Below are 19,664 nucleotides of genomic sequence, written 5' to 3' on the forward strand. Positions count from 1 at the left end.
TAAAAATAAAAATAAATATATATTTAATAATTAATTAATAAATGTATCCCGCCGCACCCGCGTCCTATTTTTAAAAAAATTGCCGTGTGCCACACTGCACCTGAACCCAAATCCACACCTGTGCTTCCTAGAATCAAATTGACTCCTCTTTTTCACCCCAATCAACTATCTGCTCTCCCTCTCCTTGCTCTTGCTTTGGGTCTAGTACCTCACTACCTCTGTCACACAATTTTCTTTGGTTTTCATTCATGATTTTTCCAAATTTTACCAGTTTATATATCTTCTTCTTTTTTAACCCAAGTAGCCTGTATGCTTGTTATGAGAGAAAATAAACCATTTTTTAGTCACTTAGTATGTATTTTATTTGTACTCTTAACATCATTTTATAGGTGGCACTTCTTTGCTATCTTTAAATTTCTTTGGCAATAAATTCTAGATGTATTTTCAAACATTTGATGGTTTTTTATTTTGAAAAGCTTAGATAAACATAAAATTTGTCTTAAAATATATATTAATTAATTGTCATGTTACTGTTGTATTCTAGTTTTTCAATCGTAATGTTTATATCGTCTTGCCTGTGTTCTGCGTCTGTGTTCATTCTTCCTAGGTGAGGCAGTATTTAATGAAATTGTCTGGTAGTATGGTCGGGAATTAGAAACTCAAACTTAATTAATTTGTTATTGCATCAATTTGTGAACCTTATGTCATCAACTACAAACTACAGAGTATATATACCATGTGAAAAGAAATTAAGTAAAGAAAATTGGCTTCAGTTTTGGTTGGAAAAAAGATGAACATAGGTGTTTTGTTTATAAGGAATGTCTTGTTATCTTATGACTAAGTAAATTGCTTCAATGGTTCACGTGTATACATTAACAAAGATTCTCCTTGGTATATTTATTTATTTGAAGCCTGATAAAATTTATGAATTGGCTATCTTGTGAGTTTAGTTTAATGGTTCTTTCCCCCGTAAGGCACATATTAATACATTCAATAAATAGTTGTTTAATGTAGCTCCTGTTTCAAAATAGTTGTTTAATGTAGCTATTATTTCTAAATGCTAAAAGATACCATCTATGAAATCTGGCCTGTTTCAGACATTTGAAGAATAAGATTCAACCTGGGGAAGAGCATAGGTACCACTTTTTCAATAGCTTTTTCTTTCGGAAGCTTGCTGATCTTGACAAAGATCCTTCAAGTGCTTGTGAAGGCAGGGCAGCATTTCAACGTGTCCGTAAATGGACAAGGAAAGTGAATCTTTTTACAAAGGATTACATCTTTATTCCTGTCAACTACAGGTCAGACAGTGGCTGTGCAGATAACTCGCTTGTACTGCTGAAGAATGACCTCTTATTGTATTGCTTTCTAATTTGAGTTGTTGATGCATCTATGTGGCAGTCTTCACTGGAGTTTGATTGTCATCTGTTACCCTGGTGAAGTGGCTAATTTCAAAGGCGAGATCTTATGTGATTATCACTCTGTTATATTTTCTAGTCTTATCCCTATATTCAATTTAGAGCCATCTTGCAGATGAAGACATTGAAAACTTGCCCAAGGTACCTTGCATCTTGCACATGGATTCTATTAGAGGAAGTCACAGAGGCCTCAAAAATCTTTTTCAAAGGTAGCCTACCTGCATTTCATGTTCATAACTATTTACCTTCGTCTATGTGAATGAGCTATGGCTCAAATGGCACTCTATCTTCCCATAACAATGGGTCATTTTAAGGTTGTGGGTTGGTTTAAAACCCATTGGGTGTTATGCTACCTTTCTTTTAATTAGACTGCTCACCTTTGTTTACCTGTTGTCATTATGTTTTTGGCTAGGTCCATGTTTACCATATAGTTACATTTTTGTATGGATAATTTATTGTGAGAGATGGGTTGCAACTGAAGTGCAGAAGTGTACAAGATTGAATCCTCAAAGACAAAAAGAAAATTAAAAGTTCAATGAATAAAAATAATCTTAAAGTGACAAGGAGAAATTAGAATCAAATTCTTTGCAAAATGGAAATTATGAATTTTCCAATTTAATATTTTGGCCTTTCTTTTTTGTGTGTATGTGTGTTTTTTTTTATTTTAAATTTTTAAAATTTTTCAGTCCCAAGAGATTTTGTTGATGAGGCCAAAATTGGCTTGTGGGAAGTGCCAATGATATAGCATAGATTCATAGTTTCTTTGAGAAGTTCAAAAACTATTTAGCTTCATGAGTTGTTTAATCTCAAATATTTTGAATAAGAGAACTAGATTAGTTTAATACGGACAATGACCAGCTTCATTTGTTTGTGATGAAATTCCAGCTACTTATGTGAAGAGTGGAAAGAGAGGCATGGTCAGACAGCAGCAGAGGTTTCTTCAAAATTCTTACATTTGCGATTTGTTTCACTTGAGGTATTGCCTTGCCTTTTAGTTTCTGTGATGGATATTCTAGAATTTAGTAAAGAAACAATTGCTTCCTGAGATTAAATACTTAATCTCTTCATTGAGTTAACCTTTTCTTTGTGGATGTGGATGTGCCATATATATACTGAAAAAGAGTAGATTCTACCTTTTGTGTTTCGTTAATTGCCTTAAGTGGTACATAATAATGAAAATGGACTAGTTTAATATGGACATCATCAAATTTTGGTATTGTACAATGCACAAATTAAAAAGTGACATTATTATCCTTTTACTGCATCAAATATGTCTAGACCAATATGAAAATTCACTGGTTTGCAAAGTGAAGGGTACACCAGGTGATAATGTTCTGATCTTTTCTTTTATTATTTATTCCTTTTCAATTGGTTAGGGTAAGTGAATGAGGTGTAGTGAGAGAGCTTATACAACCTTTACAAACAAAAAGTTTGTTCGATACCGCCAAAAACCCCAAGTAATAGCCATGTTTTTGCTGTTTGATTATTGCATCTTTAGAATCTTTGTTTTTTTCTATTAAAAAAAACAAGAATATTAACTTCCATCTGGCCATTCCTTCATTCACAGAATATTATTTGTCCTTTGCTCCTGGTATTTCCTGCTTGTGGCATTGCCAGACAAACTGATGAATCAATCTATCATTTCTATAGTATGATGCTGCATATTCTTAAAGTGGAGCTTGGGGAAAAAGACTTTCTACCCCTATCAAATTTAAAATTGTTGCTTGATCACCCGTGTCCCCTCTCCTTGGAAATGCTAAAGTTCCTTTGCTAGTTTCACCACTTTGTGTTGGTCATTCTAGTATTTAATTTCAATTAAATGCAATTGTCTGAAGAAGCCATATTATTAGAAACCATCATCATGAGCTGAAGTAATCTATTATTCTAATAAAATATCCTTATATAAGGAAGTTAAGACTTTTTAATGAAGCTTTGCTTGGAAAGTGGCTTTGGAGATTTGGGATGGAGAGGACTGCCCTTTGGAGGCAAGTGATAGAGGTGAAATATGGCTGTGAATGGGGTGGTTGGTGTACTAGGCTTGCTAATGGTCCATATGTTGTGGGCTTGTAGAAAAATATTAGTCGGGGATGGCCTTCTTTTTCCTGCCACATTCTATATGATATTGGGGATGGGTCAAGGGTGAAATTCTGGGAAGACCATTGGGGTGGTGAGACTTCCCTTGCAGTCAGCTATCCGGAATTGTATAGATTTTGCCGAGACAAGGAGGCTAGTGTGGCTGAACTTATGAAGCTTGAGAATGGAGTCCTTTTTTGGATGTAAATTTTTTTAGGGGTGTGCATGCTCGGGAATCAGAGGCATTAGCTGGTTTCATGGATACCATTTATGGTGCTTCGGTGAAAGGGTTTGGTGAGGATAAGATGTGTTGGAAACTTGATAGAGAGAAGGGTTTCTTGGTTAAGGATTATTATAATCTCTTAATGGGCTCTAATGACTGTTGCTTTCCTTGGAAAAGTATTTGGAAACAAAATTCTTTCTCGAGTTGCTTTTTTTGTTTGGACTGCTGCTTGGGGGAAGTGCTTAACGATTGACAATTTACGAAAAAGGTTTGGATATTGGATTGGTGCTACATGTGCAAGTGCAATGGTGAATCAGTTGATCATCTTTTTCTTCATTGTCCGGTTGCAATGGATATGTGGGCAATGGTGTTTGGATTGTTTGGAGTTAGCTGGGTGATGCTACAATTTGTAGTGGGGCTATTAGCATGTTGGTAAGGCAGATTTGGTTGTCATTGAAATGGGTATTTATGGATGATTGTTCCACATTGCTTATTGTGGTGTCTTTGGAGAGTGAAATAGCAGGTGCTTTGAAGATAAGAAAAGATCAATCTCAAACTTGAAGCTATTTTTCTTCCGAACCTTAATAGATTGGTTGGCTGCTTTGTGGAACCAATCATTTTTATCTTTTCTTGATTTCTTAGATTCTTTTTTTTTTTTATAAGTAAGAATGTTATATATACGAAAGGCTACTCTATGCATGAAAAACATAGAGCAAACCCAGAAAATACAAGAAGAAAAAGACTGAAAAAACAAAAAAGAAAACCAAACAACAAAATAATTACAAGAGAGAAAGAGAGCTAAGAAAAGAGGGGAGAGAATCATTAGTCGTGAGTCCCCAAGCCCGAGACCAATCAAAAAGACTCCCACTAAAAGAGGCAATCATCTGAACACCGGAACTATCCAAATCCTCAAAAGTCCTCCGATTCTGTTCCTTCCAAATACACCATAGGATGCACAATGGAACTAAGTTCCAAATTTGAGACGAATGCTTCCCCAACCAATTCCACTAGCCAAAAAGCAAATCTGGGATCGATCTAGGCATAACCCAAGACAAACCAAAAGATTTTAAGAGAAAGCTCCACAACTGATAAACCATCTCACAATGAAGAAGTAAGTGGTCTACAGTCTCTCCACAATGCCGGCACATAATGCACCTGTCTACAAAATCCAATCCCCTTAATCTTCTCGAGTTATCACCCGAAAGAATCTTATTCCAAGCCACACACCAAACAAAAAAAGAGACTCGCCTAGGGGCCTTAACTTTCCATATTCCTTTCCAAGGAAAGACAATTGAGGAAGAATCCCGCAATTTGTTATAATACGACCGGATGTCAAACTCCCCATTAGGCTTCAACTTCCATCTCATCCGGTCTCTAACATCCATTGGAGGAGTTTTAGCTCCCAAAATACGAAGAAAATGCAGCCCTTCTTCCATCTCCCAATCATTAAATTCTCGAATAAAACGAATATCCCAAATTCTTCTATCATCCGTTCCCTGCCTTGACAAAGAAGCTTCTACAGATGCCTCCTTATCAATGGCAATACCATACAACCTTGGGAAAGCCACTTGAAGAGGACGATCCCCATACCACCCATCCTGCCAAAATCTCACTCTATTCCCCAACCCAACGACAAACTGACAATTCTTGCTAAAAACCTCCCATCCCACGCGAATACCTCTTCACAAACCACACCCATGAACTCCCCTACCTAGCTTTGAGGTCCATCCTCCCCATTCTTCCCCATATTTTGACATTACCACCCTCCTCCATAACCGACCCTCTTCCTTCCCAAACCGCCACAGCCATTTTCCCAATAAGGTATTATTGAAAGTAGTAATTTTTCTTATTCCCAAACCACCGTTAGCTATAGGCGCACAAACTTTATCCCATCCTACTAGATGAATCTTGCTATCACCCCATAGAAATTCCCTTTGCAACTTTTCAATCTTATTAGCCACATAAGTAGGAATGGTGAAAAGAGATAGAAAATAGGTAGGAAGACTAGATAACGTACTCTTGAGTAACATCAATCGACCCCCCTTAGACAAATACAACCTCTTCCACCTGGCTAATTTTCGCTCAATTTTTTCCAAAATAGGATTCCAAATTGAAGGGAAATTATGCGAAGCCCCCAACGGCATGCCAAGATAAGACATAGGCAAAGTTCCAACTCTACATCCCAAAATTTCCGCCAGGGCATGCACATCATCAACCTCCCCTATAGGAACCATTTCACTCTTGTGCACATTGACTTTCAAACCTGTTACCACCTGAAAACTAAGTAACAATAGCCGAATATGAAGAATTTGCTCCACCTCTGCATCACAAAAAAGGATAGTATCGTCTGCAAACAATAGATGTGAAACACATTCCCCACCACCCCTCCTCCTACCCTCAACCTCAAAACCGCAGATCAAGCCAGCTCCCTCCACTCTTCTCAACATCCTACTAAACACCTCCATTAATATCAGAAACAGCATAGGAGAAAGCAGATCCCCTTGTCTTAAACCCCTAGAACTACCAAAAAAATCAGCTGGAGACCCGTTAATCAAAATAGAGAACTGAACTGTGGAAATACAAGTATGGATCCACTTACACCACCTCACACCAAAGCCCATTCTATTCAACAAATATAGCAAAACCTCCCAATTCACATGATCGTAAGTTTTCTCAATGTCAAGTTTACAAATAACTCTAGGAACCCTACTCTTCCCTCTGCTATCCATGCACTCATTCGCAATAAGAACCGAGTCAAGGATTTGTCTCCCACCCACAAAGCTATTTTGAGTCTCAGAGATCAACTGATCTAAAATTACTCTCAAACGATTTGCCAAAACCTTAGCCAAGGTCTTATACATACTTCCCACCAAACTAATAGGTCGGAAATCTCTAATATTAGAGGCATCATTCTTTTTAGGAATCAAGGCAATGAAGGTAGCATTGAGAGATTTTTCAAACTTACAATGTTGAAAAAACTCTTCAAAGACCGCTAACACGTCTTTCTCCACCACTCTCCAACAATGATGATAGAACGCCATAGTAAACCCATCTGGACCTGGAGCTTTGTCCCCCTCCAAATCACGAATGACTTGAAGGATCTCCTCTCTCTCAAACTTCCTTTCAAGCCAAACCCTCTCCATATCCCCAATACGGTCAAACACCAAACCCTCCACAAAAGGACTCCACCCCTCAGGCTCCTTGTACAAATTTTTATAAAGCTGGATTACCTGATTAGTTACCTCAGATTCCTCCTCAAAAACCACCCCATTCACCTCCAAGGTCCTTAGAAGATTATACCGCCTATGGGAGTTAGCCATTCTATGGAAGAACTTGGTGTTATTATCTCCTTCCTTGATGTATAACATCCTAGATTTTTGTCTCCAAGAAATTTCCTCCAAGGAAAGAAGATGCTCCACCTGAGACCTCAAAGCTACCCTATGACTTATCTCCCCATCAGTTAGACCAACATCCCCTTCCTTAGCGTCTAACATTTTCAACTCCTCCAGTAATTGTTTCTTTTGACGCTCTACATTACCAAACTCTCGACGATTTCATTGTACAATGTCCTCTTTCAAAGCTTTTAATTTTTTTGCAAACACTAAACTAGGTGTACCTACAAAGGAATGCCTATTCCACCAAGATTGAACCCTATCCACAAACCCCTTCGTCTTCAACCACATGTTTTCAAATCTGAACGGACTTTTCCCCTTGCCATTCCCCCTGCCTCCAAGAGAATAGGACTGTGATCTGAAATAGGACGGGGTAGAATCCTTTGAATTACATCTGAGAAATGATCCTCCCAGTCTGGGGTGACCAAAGCTCTATCAATCCTAGACATCGCTGGTTGATCAGTACCACTTGAACATGTATAGCTACCTCCTTCCAAAGGCAAATCAATCAAGTTAAGATCCTTAATAAATTCAGAGAATTTTTCCATAGCCAGGGTCAAACTTGTCGCACCCCTACGCTCACTAGGAAAGCGAACAATATTAAAATCCCCCAAGCAGCACCACGGTACCCTCCAATATTGTTGAATACCCACCAACTCATCCCACATGTAACCCCTCTTGTTATTCTCATTTGGGCCATAAACCCCTGAACATGCCCATATAAAACTGTCCCCCACCCCTTGCCACTTTACCAAAACTGAGAATGTACCAACCATAACTTCCATCTTATCCAAGATCCTTTTATCCCACATAATCAAAATACCACCAGCATTCCAGTCAACCTCCAAAACAGCCCAATCCACAAAAGGACAGCCCCACAAACTACAAACCAGCTGTCTATTCATGCTAGCAATTTTCGTCTCTTGCAAACAAACAACATCACACTTCCATTCCCGCAATAAATTCTTCACCACAAGTCGTTTATGAGGATCATTGACACCTCTAACATTCCACGAAATTATTTTTATCTTCATTACCACAAAAAAAAAACCCCACCTACTGACACTAGCACAAAACCAAACCTCTATCTCCTATCATAATTTACCGTAGAGATCAAGTTTTGCAGCTCTCTACATCCCTTGCGTTTGGACTTAGCCACTTTTTGGCTGCCTGTTACTTTCCGGTGTAACACATTGGCTGCCTCCATCTCAGTTTTGAGCCTTTGTAATAGAGCAATGCACAACTTCTCATGTCGGATCGTTGATAACCCAACCAATTTATTGAAACCAGGAATTCTTCGTTTCACCCACCTAGAGACATCAAATTTAGCCTCAATGCTCAATACCTGAGTGAGCTCCTCCAACTCTGCCAAAGTTGTCGACGCACTCGGAGCAATAATCTGTAAAGGTAAACAATCCGACAATTCTGCTTCACCAGAGCCCACAAAAAAATCAGCTGCATCCTCCACAAGCATGATACTAGAAGAGAAATTTGCCTCCTTACCCAAAACTCCAAAACCCATTGACCCAGCACGCAGAAACTCCAAAAAAAGATTGGGGAAAGAAGGTCCAACCAGTTGCGACACAAAATCGAGAGTCACCAACCTCAAATCTTCAGAAATCAGCCCACCTGACAACCTATTTGAGCCCAAAATACTATTCCGGTCAGAGCTATACCAGAAAGCCGTATGCTTTAATGCCCTATCACCCTCTAAATCTGCCTTACCCATTGTGATCGGAAGCTCGTCGGCGCGAGCCCCCCCAGGAAAAAGGCATTCCGCCTCTGCCGAGTTCTCCGCAAGACAACCCACCTTCTCCAGTAATGCTGGTGAGTCATCGGCGCAAAACCCAGCGGGAGGAGGACACTGACTTGCCCACCTTCTTGTAATTTTTGTTTTTGATTGTTTAACCCTTGTACACTCCCTGTGTACTAGGGTGTTTCCTTTTTTGATATCAATAAACGTCTTACTTATCAAAAAATAAAATATCCTTATATAAATAAATTCATTATTAGAAATGTGTCTTTCCTATCATTTCTATAGGAACACACTACATATTGGCAATGGATAGCTGATCACATCTGTACCCTCTCCTTGCAAATGCTACAGGCTACAGCTGTGCTAGTTTCCCCAATATCTCTAGGTTATTCTGTTGTTCATATCCATAAATGCTATTTTCTGAAGAAGAGCGTCACACAAATGGAGCTGTGCTCAAATATTCTTTTCTTCCGAATGGTTTATGCTGTCTGTATATCTAGAAATGATTAACAAAGTTGGTTTCTCTTATCCTCTGCAGTCCCCCATATAATTTCAGAAGTGCATCCCATCCAACTCATTAAAAAAATAAAAATAAAAAACTTTATTCAGCTCACACTCAAATCTTAATATTTTCCCAGAAGAATACTCTAGTCTGTCACCGGTTCCATAAGCTGCGCTGGTGCTTTTGTGTCACTGCTCTAAAGCATGCTATGAATCATCCATGGTTGTCAATAGCACCCTTCATACTTTTACATCATGGTTGCATTTCCGAGTGAAATACTTTCTACAGATTAAGGAAACAAATATGAGTTTTGTGCTCAGAAGTGCATTTAAGTTGTCAACCTGCAAATTTCTTAAAATCCAGGAGTGGGAAATTATGTTCACCATTATATTTTGTGATTATTATATCATGCAATCGCTAAGCCCTAGTGTATGGCTTTATGCATGGTCCACCAAATAACTTCCTATGCATGCACTATGCCTCAAAAGGTCAGATAGTTTAGTTACTTTATTTGCATGGAAAGTCTAGGCCTGGTTAAGTAATCTAGAATTAGTGAGAGTTTAAGATGTCCTTGTTGCTTGGGAGTCAAGTTATATCAGTTCCTTCAGAGCCAAGAAATTCTCTCCATGCATTGTTTGTCAGTTTTGCATAGTCATTCCTTATGGTCTGTTATTGAATTGCTAGATTTATGTAATTTATGTGATTGATTGTAAGGTCCCCTTTTGTATACTTCCTGTATGGTTGGGCCTTCTTTTTGATATTAATAAAAATAATATCATTGCTTATCAAAAAAATAATAAAAATTCTCTCATAGCAATGCTCAGATACCTTTAGTATGTACTGCTTTGTTTTGAAGCAGTGCTAGGCTAAAAGGTTAATCGAGTAAAAGTGAATTAGTGTCAGTGGGATTTGTGAGAAACGTAATAGAGCCAGCTTGCATATTTTGAATTGCCATTGGGTTCCAAATTTAAGGTTAAGAGTTGTTTGGAATTCTATTATAGAATGAATGGGCAAAGGCTTATAGGGTGGAAGAAGTTTTATCATTCAAAGGGAGGGAAGTTCATTTTGCTTATTGAGAGTACGCTACCCTTGTTTGTTCTCCTTTGAAGAAGGGAGGGCTGAAGATTCGTAATCTTAGTACATCTAATCAAGTGCTGCTAGGTAAATGGGTAATGGAGGTTTTAAGGAGAGAGAGGGTAGGTTTTACTGTGTGTGTGTGTGTGTTTTTTTTTTGGATTAGTTTATAATATAAATTATCAAGGGAAGTTTGACTGCGTATGATTTGTTCCAAATATGATGAATTTTAGGGGGATACCTTTTCACAACATATAAAATTCTCAGTGGGGGATGGCACACTAATTCAGTTTTGGCATGATTGTGGTGTTGGAACTCCTACCTGAAAGATACCATTGCTTGAATTATTTTGGATGGTACCCAATAAGAATGCTTCAATTGCTGTCCAAACAAAATGCAAAATTAAAATGACATGGGAATAGAAATGAATCATGCAATGGATAGTGGCTTTCCAGAGTAGTATCAACCCATTTCAGTACATGCACGAATACCATCCTGTTGCAAGTATAGGCTTACATTCATGTTTTGGTTTTAGGAAGTGAATCTTTTCTGTGTTATAGAATATTGTCTGTCATGGGTGGCTCTTTATTTTTCTTTGTTGAGTCAAAATCTTTTGAATTTTCTGTTGAAGAAGGGGGTTCCTTCTTCCTTTTACGTATTTTCAAGAGAGGCAGAGGTTCTTTACAATCAGTATTCATGGGCAAAGAGTCTGCAAAGAGATTGTTATCTTTGGTGGAAGATTTTATTTACACCAAGCCCCCTGGACACTTTGCGAAAACTGTTAGAGATGGAGAGACAGTTTTTATTCTTCAACTGGGTTTCAATGCTCATGGCTCTTTCCTTATGATCTTAGAACTCTTACATGGCCGATGGAAAGGTTTCATAGTAGTTCCGGAAGGAAAACTGGGCTGTGGTTGGAGAGGTTTTGTAGTCACTTGAGGAAGGCGATAGCTCCTGGAACTCTTGCCTTTAACCAGCCCCCTAAACTCTTACTTGGGTCTGAATACAAAGCCTCCAAATCTTTTGCGGCAGCAGTGGAGCAAGGCTGTCGTAAAGAACCCAAAACTCTCAGGCAGGTAGTGGCGGCGAAGTCTTCTCTGACCCAGGATTCCCGCGGCGCTGCGAATCCAAAACATTTAATGTTGGACCCTCGAAAGTCCAACTTTGCAAATCTGAGTTCTCAGACCCAGGATTCTCGCAGGAGCAGTCTTGGGAAGGAGAATACTCTGTCAGGGGAGAAGGTCTTTTCAGCTGAAGGTGATGGTGGGATGAGTTTGGAACTCTCTTTTAAGCTGGATCGTGGGCCTAGTGGTAAGTGGGAGATCAGTTGGTCCAAAGTTACTGAGGTGGACCTTTCTATGGGCCAAGCATCTAACCCAAAGCCCTCTCTTTCTTTTAAGCCCAAATTTGTCCCTCTGATTAACCATATTCCAAACCCAAAACCCTTTCAAGCCTCTAACCGAAAGCCCATTCCTAACCCAAACCCCTTTCAATCCTGTTCTATTCTTGGGCCTCACTCCAAACCCAAAGCCCATCCACCTTCGATTGACCCAGCCTCTACCTCTACCTCTACCTCTAAGCCCAAACTGAAAACTGCCTTTAAATGGAAACCCAAACCTTCCCAGCCCTTCGTGATACAATCTCAGACCCACCCACTGTCTTTCTACTTCTCGCAAGCCCCTCCCTCCCACCTAATATCGTCGGCAATAGCAGAAACAGGTAGCGATGAGCCTGTCGCTGTGCCTTCGCCGTCGCACTTGGAACCAACGAGCACCGAGAAGCTTCTCTCAGTGCCTGACAACTACGAAGCCTCCGTGACTGAGTCTAGCTGTTCCGATGCTTCGGTGAATGAGTCCCTGTGCTCCGATAATGAAGTGGCCTTGCATCGTGACATCCAACGGATCATCCATGAGCACATAGACAACGCCATCAGGAAATGGGGAAATTCTGAGCAGTGGGTTCTCGAATTACGAGACGGGAAGAGAGTGGCAGTCCCGATTCATATTTCTTTGCCACCGGAAGTTGCGGTTGTTGGAGTGGATGAGTCGAACTAGTTGGCGTTGGTTCCAGAGGAGTCATCGGAACCTAGGAAGATAAATTCAGAACTGGATAAAGGGGTTGAGGTTAGTGTGGAGGATTGGGTATCAAATATTTGTTCTGGGGATACTTCTCGGTTTTTTGATTTATCGCCTCCTCTAAATGTCGAACCCCTGGCCTTCTCCTTACCTATGGGTGTCAGGGAAATTCCTGAAGGGTTAGCAACTTTGGTTGTGGAAAGTTTGCTGGGAAAGGACAAGTACTTATAATGGTTTTAGGAAAAATTCAGTGGCTTTGATGATTTTCTTGGGACATCCCTCCAAGGTTTGGAAGAGCCAGCTACCAAATTCCTCTTGGCTGTTGAAGCTGAGTTACAGCAAAGGGATATTAAGGAAAAATCTGACAAAGCCATGAAGAGCTTAGGGAGGAAAGGGATAAGGGAATTGAGGGGTTTGTTTAGCTCTGTCAATTATGGTCCAGCCTCTTATAGGCGCAGTGATAATGGTAAGGACAGGGCTCTATTTATTTCCCAATGAATCTGAAGATTATATCTTGGAATGTTAGAGGTCTGAATGGCAAGGAAAAACGGCTCAAGGTTCGTAATCTTTTACGCTCTTGGAGGGCTGATATCGTTTGTTTGCAAGAGACAAAACTGGAATGGATTACAAGAGGACTTGTTAGAAGTATTTGGAGTTGTCCTTTCATAGATTGGCTATACTTGGGTTCTGAGGGAGCTTCCGGTGGTATTCTGCTCTTGTGGGATAGAAGGGTGGTTGAAAAAATAGAAGTAGTGGGGCGTTTTTCAGTTTCGTGTAGGTTCAAAAACGTTAGTGATCATTTTGAGTGGGCCTTCACAGGTACCTATGGCCCAAATTTAGATAGGGAGCGTCAATTTTTGTGGGAGGAATTGGCAGGCTTGATTAGTTGGTGGAATTTACCTTGGTGTTTGGGAGGTGATTTTAATGTCATCCGCTTTCCTTCGGAGAGGTTAGGGGCGGGAAGATTCACCCGCTGCATGAATGATTTTTCAGATTTTATTTCTCTTCATGGGCTAATGGATAACCCTTTGGAGGGAGGCCTTTTCACATGGTCTAACTCTACCTCGGCCTCTAGAATAGATCGATTCCTCTTTTCTCCGGCTTTGGTAGATCACTTCTCTCATTTCTCCCAAAAAAGGCTTCCTAGAGTGTTATCCGATCACTTCCCTATTCTGTTGGAGAGTGGGAATCATCGAAGCGGGCGTATCCCCTTTCGTTTTGAGAATATGTGGTTGAAGGCGGAAGGGTTTCTAGATAAGGTGAAGTCCTGGTGGGATAATTACCATTTTCAAGGGACCCTTAGTTTCATTCTTGCCAAGAAGTTGACTGCTCTAAAATCTGACCTGAAGAAGTGGAACGAAACAGATTTTGGCAATATCACAGTCAAGAAACAGCAATTATGGAGCAAGTTGAATGCTCTTGATGTTAAAGTGGACAATCAACCTCTAACAGAAGAGGAAATGTTGGAAAAAGCATCCCTTCGTGCCGATCTTGAGAAGGCAGCCTTGTTAGAGGAGATTAGCTGGAGACAAAAGTCCAAAGTGTTGTTTTTAAAGGAGGGCGACTCCAATACGAGGTTTTTTCATAGGATGGCTAATTCTAATAGAAGAAGTAATTGTATTGAAAACCTCATGATCGATGGGGCTTTGTCTTCTAGCCAGGATAGAATTGCTGACCATATTGAACAATTCTATTTGAACCTTTACTCGGAGCGGCAAGAGCAGCGCCCTTTTCCAGATGTTTTGGATTTTCCTAGGATTTCTAGGGATAATGTGGATTGATTAGAGAGACCTTTTGAGGATTCTGAGATTTTTGATGTCATCATGGAGTTTAATGGGGATAAATCTCCTGGGCCTGACGGTTTTTCGATGGCTTTCTTTCAAACTTGCTGGGGGATTCTCAAATCAGACATCATGGCTGTGTTCCACCATTTCCATGAAACTAGCCAGTTTGAAAAAAGCTTGAATGCAACTTTCATTGCTCTCATTCCTAAAAAAGCTGCAGCAGTGGAAGTAAAAGACTTCCGGCCTATTAGCCTTGTTGGGGGGATTTATAAAATTCTTGCCAAAGCTTTGGCTAGTCGTCTTCGTATGGTTTTAGGAGAGATCATCTCAGCTCCTCAGAATGCCTTTGTTCTAAATAGGCAGATCCTTGATTCCGTTCTTATTGCTAATGAATGTCTTGATAGTAGATTGAAGTCTGGTCAACCAGGGTTGTTATGTAAACTGGACATAGAAAAAGCCTTCGATCATGTGAATTGGAGATTTCTTAATTACTTGCTTGAGCGTTGCGGTTTTTCCGATAAGTGGAGGCGTTGGATTTCATTTTGTGTATCAACGGTTCGTTTCTCTATCCTTATTAATGGTACTCCTCATGGGTTTTTTGGAAGTTCAAGGGGGTTGCGGCAAGGTGATCCTTTGTCCCCCTTGTTATTTGTGTTGGTTATGGAAGCCATAAGTAGAATGTTGGATAAAGCTGCCCATGAAGGTCGTTTATCTGGCTTTAGTGTTGGTGTTTCTGAAGGAAGGCCTTTTATGGTTTCCCATCTCCTTTTCGTTGATGACACTCTTATTTTTTGTGATGCTAATATTGATCAGCTGCTGACTCTCCGTATGGTGCTCATTTGGTTTGAAGCTGTGTCGGGTTTGAAGGTAAATTTGGGTAAGTCTGAGCTGGTGGCAGTGGGGTCAGTTCAAGCTATGGATCTTTTAGTGGCTGTCTTAGGTTGCAATCAAGGGTCCTTCCCAATGAAATACTTGGGTCTTCCTTTGGGGGCAAAATTTAAGGACAAGTCAATATGGATTCCTATTCTTGAAAGGATGGAAAGAAAATTAGCAGGTTGGAAAAAATTATATTTATCCAAGGGAGGTAGAGTCACTTTAATTAAAAGCACTCTCTCTAATCTTCCTACTTATTTCCTTTCCTTATTCCCTATTCCTGCTTCTGTGGCCAATCGAATTGCTAGACTTCAACGAGACTTTTTTTGGGGTGGTTTAGGAGATGAGCCCAAATTTCATCTGGTTGATTGGTCTTCGGTGTGTACTCCTCTCTCTTCAGGTGGGTTGGGGATTAGGAACCTGAGAACCTTCAATGTTGCCTTATTAGGGAGTGGTTATGGAGATTTGGGCAAGAAAGGGATGCTCTTGGGCGTCAAGTGATTGAGGTGAAGTATGGTTGTGATTGGGGTGGTTGGTGTTTTAGCTCTTTCTCTGGTCATTATGGTGTCAGTTTGTGGAAAAATATTAGACGGGGGTGGCATTCTTTATCTCGTTTTATTATGTTTGATATCGGAGATGGATCAAAGGTGCTGTTCTGGCTAGATCATTGGTGTGGAACTTCTTCTCTTGCCGACCGCTATCCAGAATTATATAGGCTTTGTCATAGAAAAGAGGCAACTGTGGCGAATCTTATGAGGTACACCAATGGAGTCCTCCATTGGGAGTTTCAGTTTTGTAAGGATGTGCATAATCGTGAATTGGAAGCTTTCAGGAGTTTCATCAATTTCATTTATAGCACTCCCGTAAGGGGGATTGGGGAGGACGAGTTGTTGGCTGCCCTGTAAGAGTAAGGGGTTCACGGTTAGTACTTACTACCATCTTCTAGTTGGCCATAAGGAGCAATTTTTTCCTTGGAAAAGCATTTGGAAGCAGAAGATCCCTTCTAGAGTAGCTTTTCTTGTTTGGACCGCAGCTTTGGGGAAATGTCTGACTGTTGACAATTTAAGAAAAAGAAAAGTTTGCATTCTGGATTGGTGTTATATGTGCAAGTGCAATCGTGAAAGTGTTGACCATCTTTTCCTTCATTGCCCGGTTGCCATGGAGTTGTGGGATATGGTCTTCGGTTTATTTGGAGTTTGCTGGGTTATGCCAAGGTCTGTTGTTGGGCTTTTGGCTTGCTGGCAAGGTCGTTTTGGTCGCCATCGTAATGGAGATATTTGGAAGGCCGTTCTTCATTGCTTGTTGTGGTGTATTTGGAAGGAGAGAAATAGTAGATGTTTTGAAGACATCGAGAGTTCTATGCCTGATCTTAAGTCTCTTTTTTTCCGAACCTTACTTGATTGGTTCTCCGTGTGGAGAAGCCATCCTTTTCTTTCTATTTTGGATTTTCTTGACTTTTGTAATGTTCGTCTTTGATTTGTTCTCTCTTGTATACTTCCTGTGTACTTGGGTGACTCTCTTTTTTATTTCAATGAAATTATCTTTATTACTTATCAAAAAAAAGAAATGAATCATGCATTTTCTCTCTTCTTTGGATGTTCACAATTAAAGGCAAGTAACCTTGTTTAAAAGGAGGGATAGGTGACTGTTTGGATCAGCAGAACTATAATCACCATCCTTAAATAATATGCATTATTTAATATTATGTTACATTATCAAAATTCCCTCATTGATTCTGTTACCTTTGATTTTGCCCAATTTTGCATGAAACCAAAAGTTGACATTGTTCTATTTAGCTCAACTGGTAAAGTCTCTGATGGTTGTATAAGAGATTTGGGGTTCAATCTCCGTCTACACAAAAAACTGATTGGTGTTTTGGTCTAATGATGAAGAGCTATTATCAAGAGTAGATGTCATAGGTTGAAAAACTCTCAAAAAAAAAAAAAAATTTTGACATTGTAAGGGAATGGAATAAAAATGGGGCATTCTCCCTTAAAAGTTGCATTCCATTTTTTTTCTTTTCCGTTTTCCCCCCTCCCACATAAGCTATAAATATTTCTTCTTGTTAGTACATACATTGAATCACCTAAGCCCTTCTTAAAGGTTGTCTTGTAAAGCCAGTCCACTTGTAACATATAGAAGTTTGGCATCTGTTAAAATTCTTCTCATTTTATCAATGATTCTTAGCTTTTATAGACTTTGTGAAAATTATTGTTTTTACACATTTTTTTGTTCCATTTTTTATTCAGCTACCGCAGCAGGAAAATTCATTTGATTGTGGTCTTTTTCTACTCCATTATGTTGAACTGTTTTTGGAGGAAGCACCTATTAACGTCAACCCTTTTAAGATAACAATGTCCTCCAAATTCGTAAGTGATCTGATCTCATTTCCCAAACATTTGGTGAGGATAGCATCATCATATTATTGATTTTAATGTATTATCTTTAATAATTGTCATCTTTTCTTTTATTGGTAAGTGGCTCATGCACCTGGTGAGGTGTTTTTTTCTTTTTTCTTTTTTTGGGGGTAAGTAAAAATAATTTCATTTGAAGCAAATAAAATATACATAGTAGAAAACTTTCCCACAATCGGAAATCACACGGTCAAATGCAAGCTATCTAAATACCCTAAAAAAGAACAGGAGGTGGTGCTGCCTAAAACCACCGAGCATGCAAGCAGATATCTAAACAATGACTGCTTGATGGCATGGATTGGATGCTTTAGAATATAAACCATCAAATGTTCTGTTGTTTTGCTCTCTCCAAATTGTCCACAAGATGCATAATGGGGTAGCAGTCCAAGCTTTGTAGCTTCAATGACTTGAAATCTCCCTTGCCAACAACTTAACAGATGAACCAGAGTCTTTGGCATAGCCCACGACAATCCAAATAGTGAAAATATAAGGGACCATATATTTCTTGCCACTTTACAATGAAAAAAAAAGGTGATCATTTCCCCACTATTCTTCCACATGCAACATCAACCTATAATCATTATGTTGCGGTTCCAAAGATAATCCACTGTTAGGATTTTATCCAACACTACCCAAGCAATCAGAGGCACCTTAACACACTATAGACACCATAGAAAGAATTTATATTACTATTTAAGAGGCTGCTCCTGTTTGGGATCCTCATTTTTTTTGTTAAAAAATGTCCCTATACTCCTATATTTAAGTAGAGACAAAATTAAATGATATTTCGGTAAAAATACAACTCTAGCTCCCACTAAAACATTGCCTAAAAACTAGGGTTACTTTCCTGTTAATTTTCAAATTGTTTTATCCAGTTATAAATTAGTTTCTCAAAATAAAAATTATATATATAAAATAAAAACACAGGTTTTTTTTATTATTTTTTTATTTTTTAAATGTCTCACGCGCATGTGATGAGGCTAATAAACAATAATCATTATATTGTGGTACCACCATTAGGATTTTATCCGACACCGCTGCCCAACAAAGAATGAGATCTTCTGATGCACTTTAGCACACCATATTTTTCTTCAGGGATAATTAGCCCCTGTAGAAACCCTCCAGACACCTTAGAAATAATGGACATACATGCACCCAGCGAGTTAACTCTATTACCAAGCCCTTCATCCTATGTTGTAAGGAGATATGAGGTGTCATCTGAAGTAGAACTCATTTTTAACAATATTAAATTATTTTTCTTGAACAGAATTACATTGCTAAGGACTTAGGAAGCTCTCTGATGTAGGTAAAACCAAAATGATGTAACAAGAAAATTTATGATAATAATAAAAATAGTAGAGAACCTAGGAGTCAAACACCTAGGATTGCCTAGAGTTAGCACCAAGCGAGAGAAAATCTCTTGGGGTCAACACCATTGGAATGATTGCAGTAGAAATTTTATTCTTAAAAATAAGCCCCTTTTAAAGGAGTATAATGCTTTGCTTATGTAGACTACTAAATCCAATTCTAAGCAATATAAGAAATCCTAATTCTCATAGATGTAGGGAACCTAATTCTATGACTTGGGAGATACCAATTATTGAATTTCAAAATTACTGTTGACTCTAGGAAATTAAGTTAAAATACTAATAGCCCTATTTAATACTAATACCTAAAATACATTTGACCAATAAAAATACAATGGACTCCAAAATCAAATAAGATTATAATAATAAAAAAAATCTGTCCTTGCACTTCCTGCATAACTAAGCATTTCGATGTTATTATCCCTCTTTTCTTTGCCCACCAGCAAAAAAGAAAAAAGGCAGTATGAATCCATGATTTTTATACACTGCCACAAGGGTATCGCATTATTTAAAAGCTTTTTTTTTTTCATTGTGACAAGGAAGTTTTGATGATGATTGCATTTTTTATTTTATTTTATTTATACTTAAGAATAAATTTATTGAAAACGGACTAATTTATGCCAAAAAAAGGGCATAAAGTAGCCAAAATAATTACAAAAAAGAAAAAAGAAAAAAAAAAAGAATATGAACAAGCAGAAAGCAATTCTGTAAACATA

General features: G+C 38.9%; 1 protein-coding gene across 3 annotated transcripts in view; it reads left to right on the top strand.

Moving 5' to 3' along the window:
- Window positions 1–19,664, top strand: part of LOC142605349 (putative ubiquitin-like-specific protease 2A) — a 38,083-nt gene that overhangs the window by 16,430 nt on the left and 1,989 nt on the right. For all 3 annotated transcript variants that reach the window (XM_075776809.1, XM_075776811.1, XM_075776810.1), the window contains exons 11-15: window positions 1,098–1,298; window positions 1,399–1,454; window positions 1,531–1,624; window positions 2,301–2,391; window positions 17,417–17,536. In XM_075776809.1, the coding sequence (XP_075632924.1) occupies window positions 1,098–1,298; window positions 1,399–1,454; window positions 1,531–1,624; window positions 2,301–2,391; window positions 17,417–17,536 (562 nt within the window). The remainder of the gene's footprint in view (window positions 1–1,097; window positions 1,299–1,398; window positions 1,455–1,530; window positions 1,625–2,300; window positions 2,392–17,416; window positions 17,537–19,664) is intronic.

Source organism: Castanea sativa, chromosome 7 (assembly GCF_040712315.1).
Source record: "Castanea sativa cultivar Marrone di Chiusa Pesio chromosome 7, ASM4071231v1".
NCBI classification, from domain to species: domain Eukaryota; kingdom Viridiplantae; phylum Streptophyta; class Magnoliopsida; order Fagales; family Fagaceae; genus Castanea; species Castanea sativa.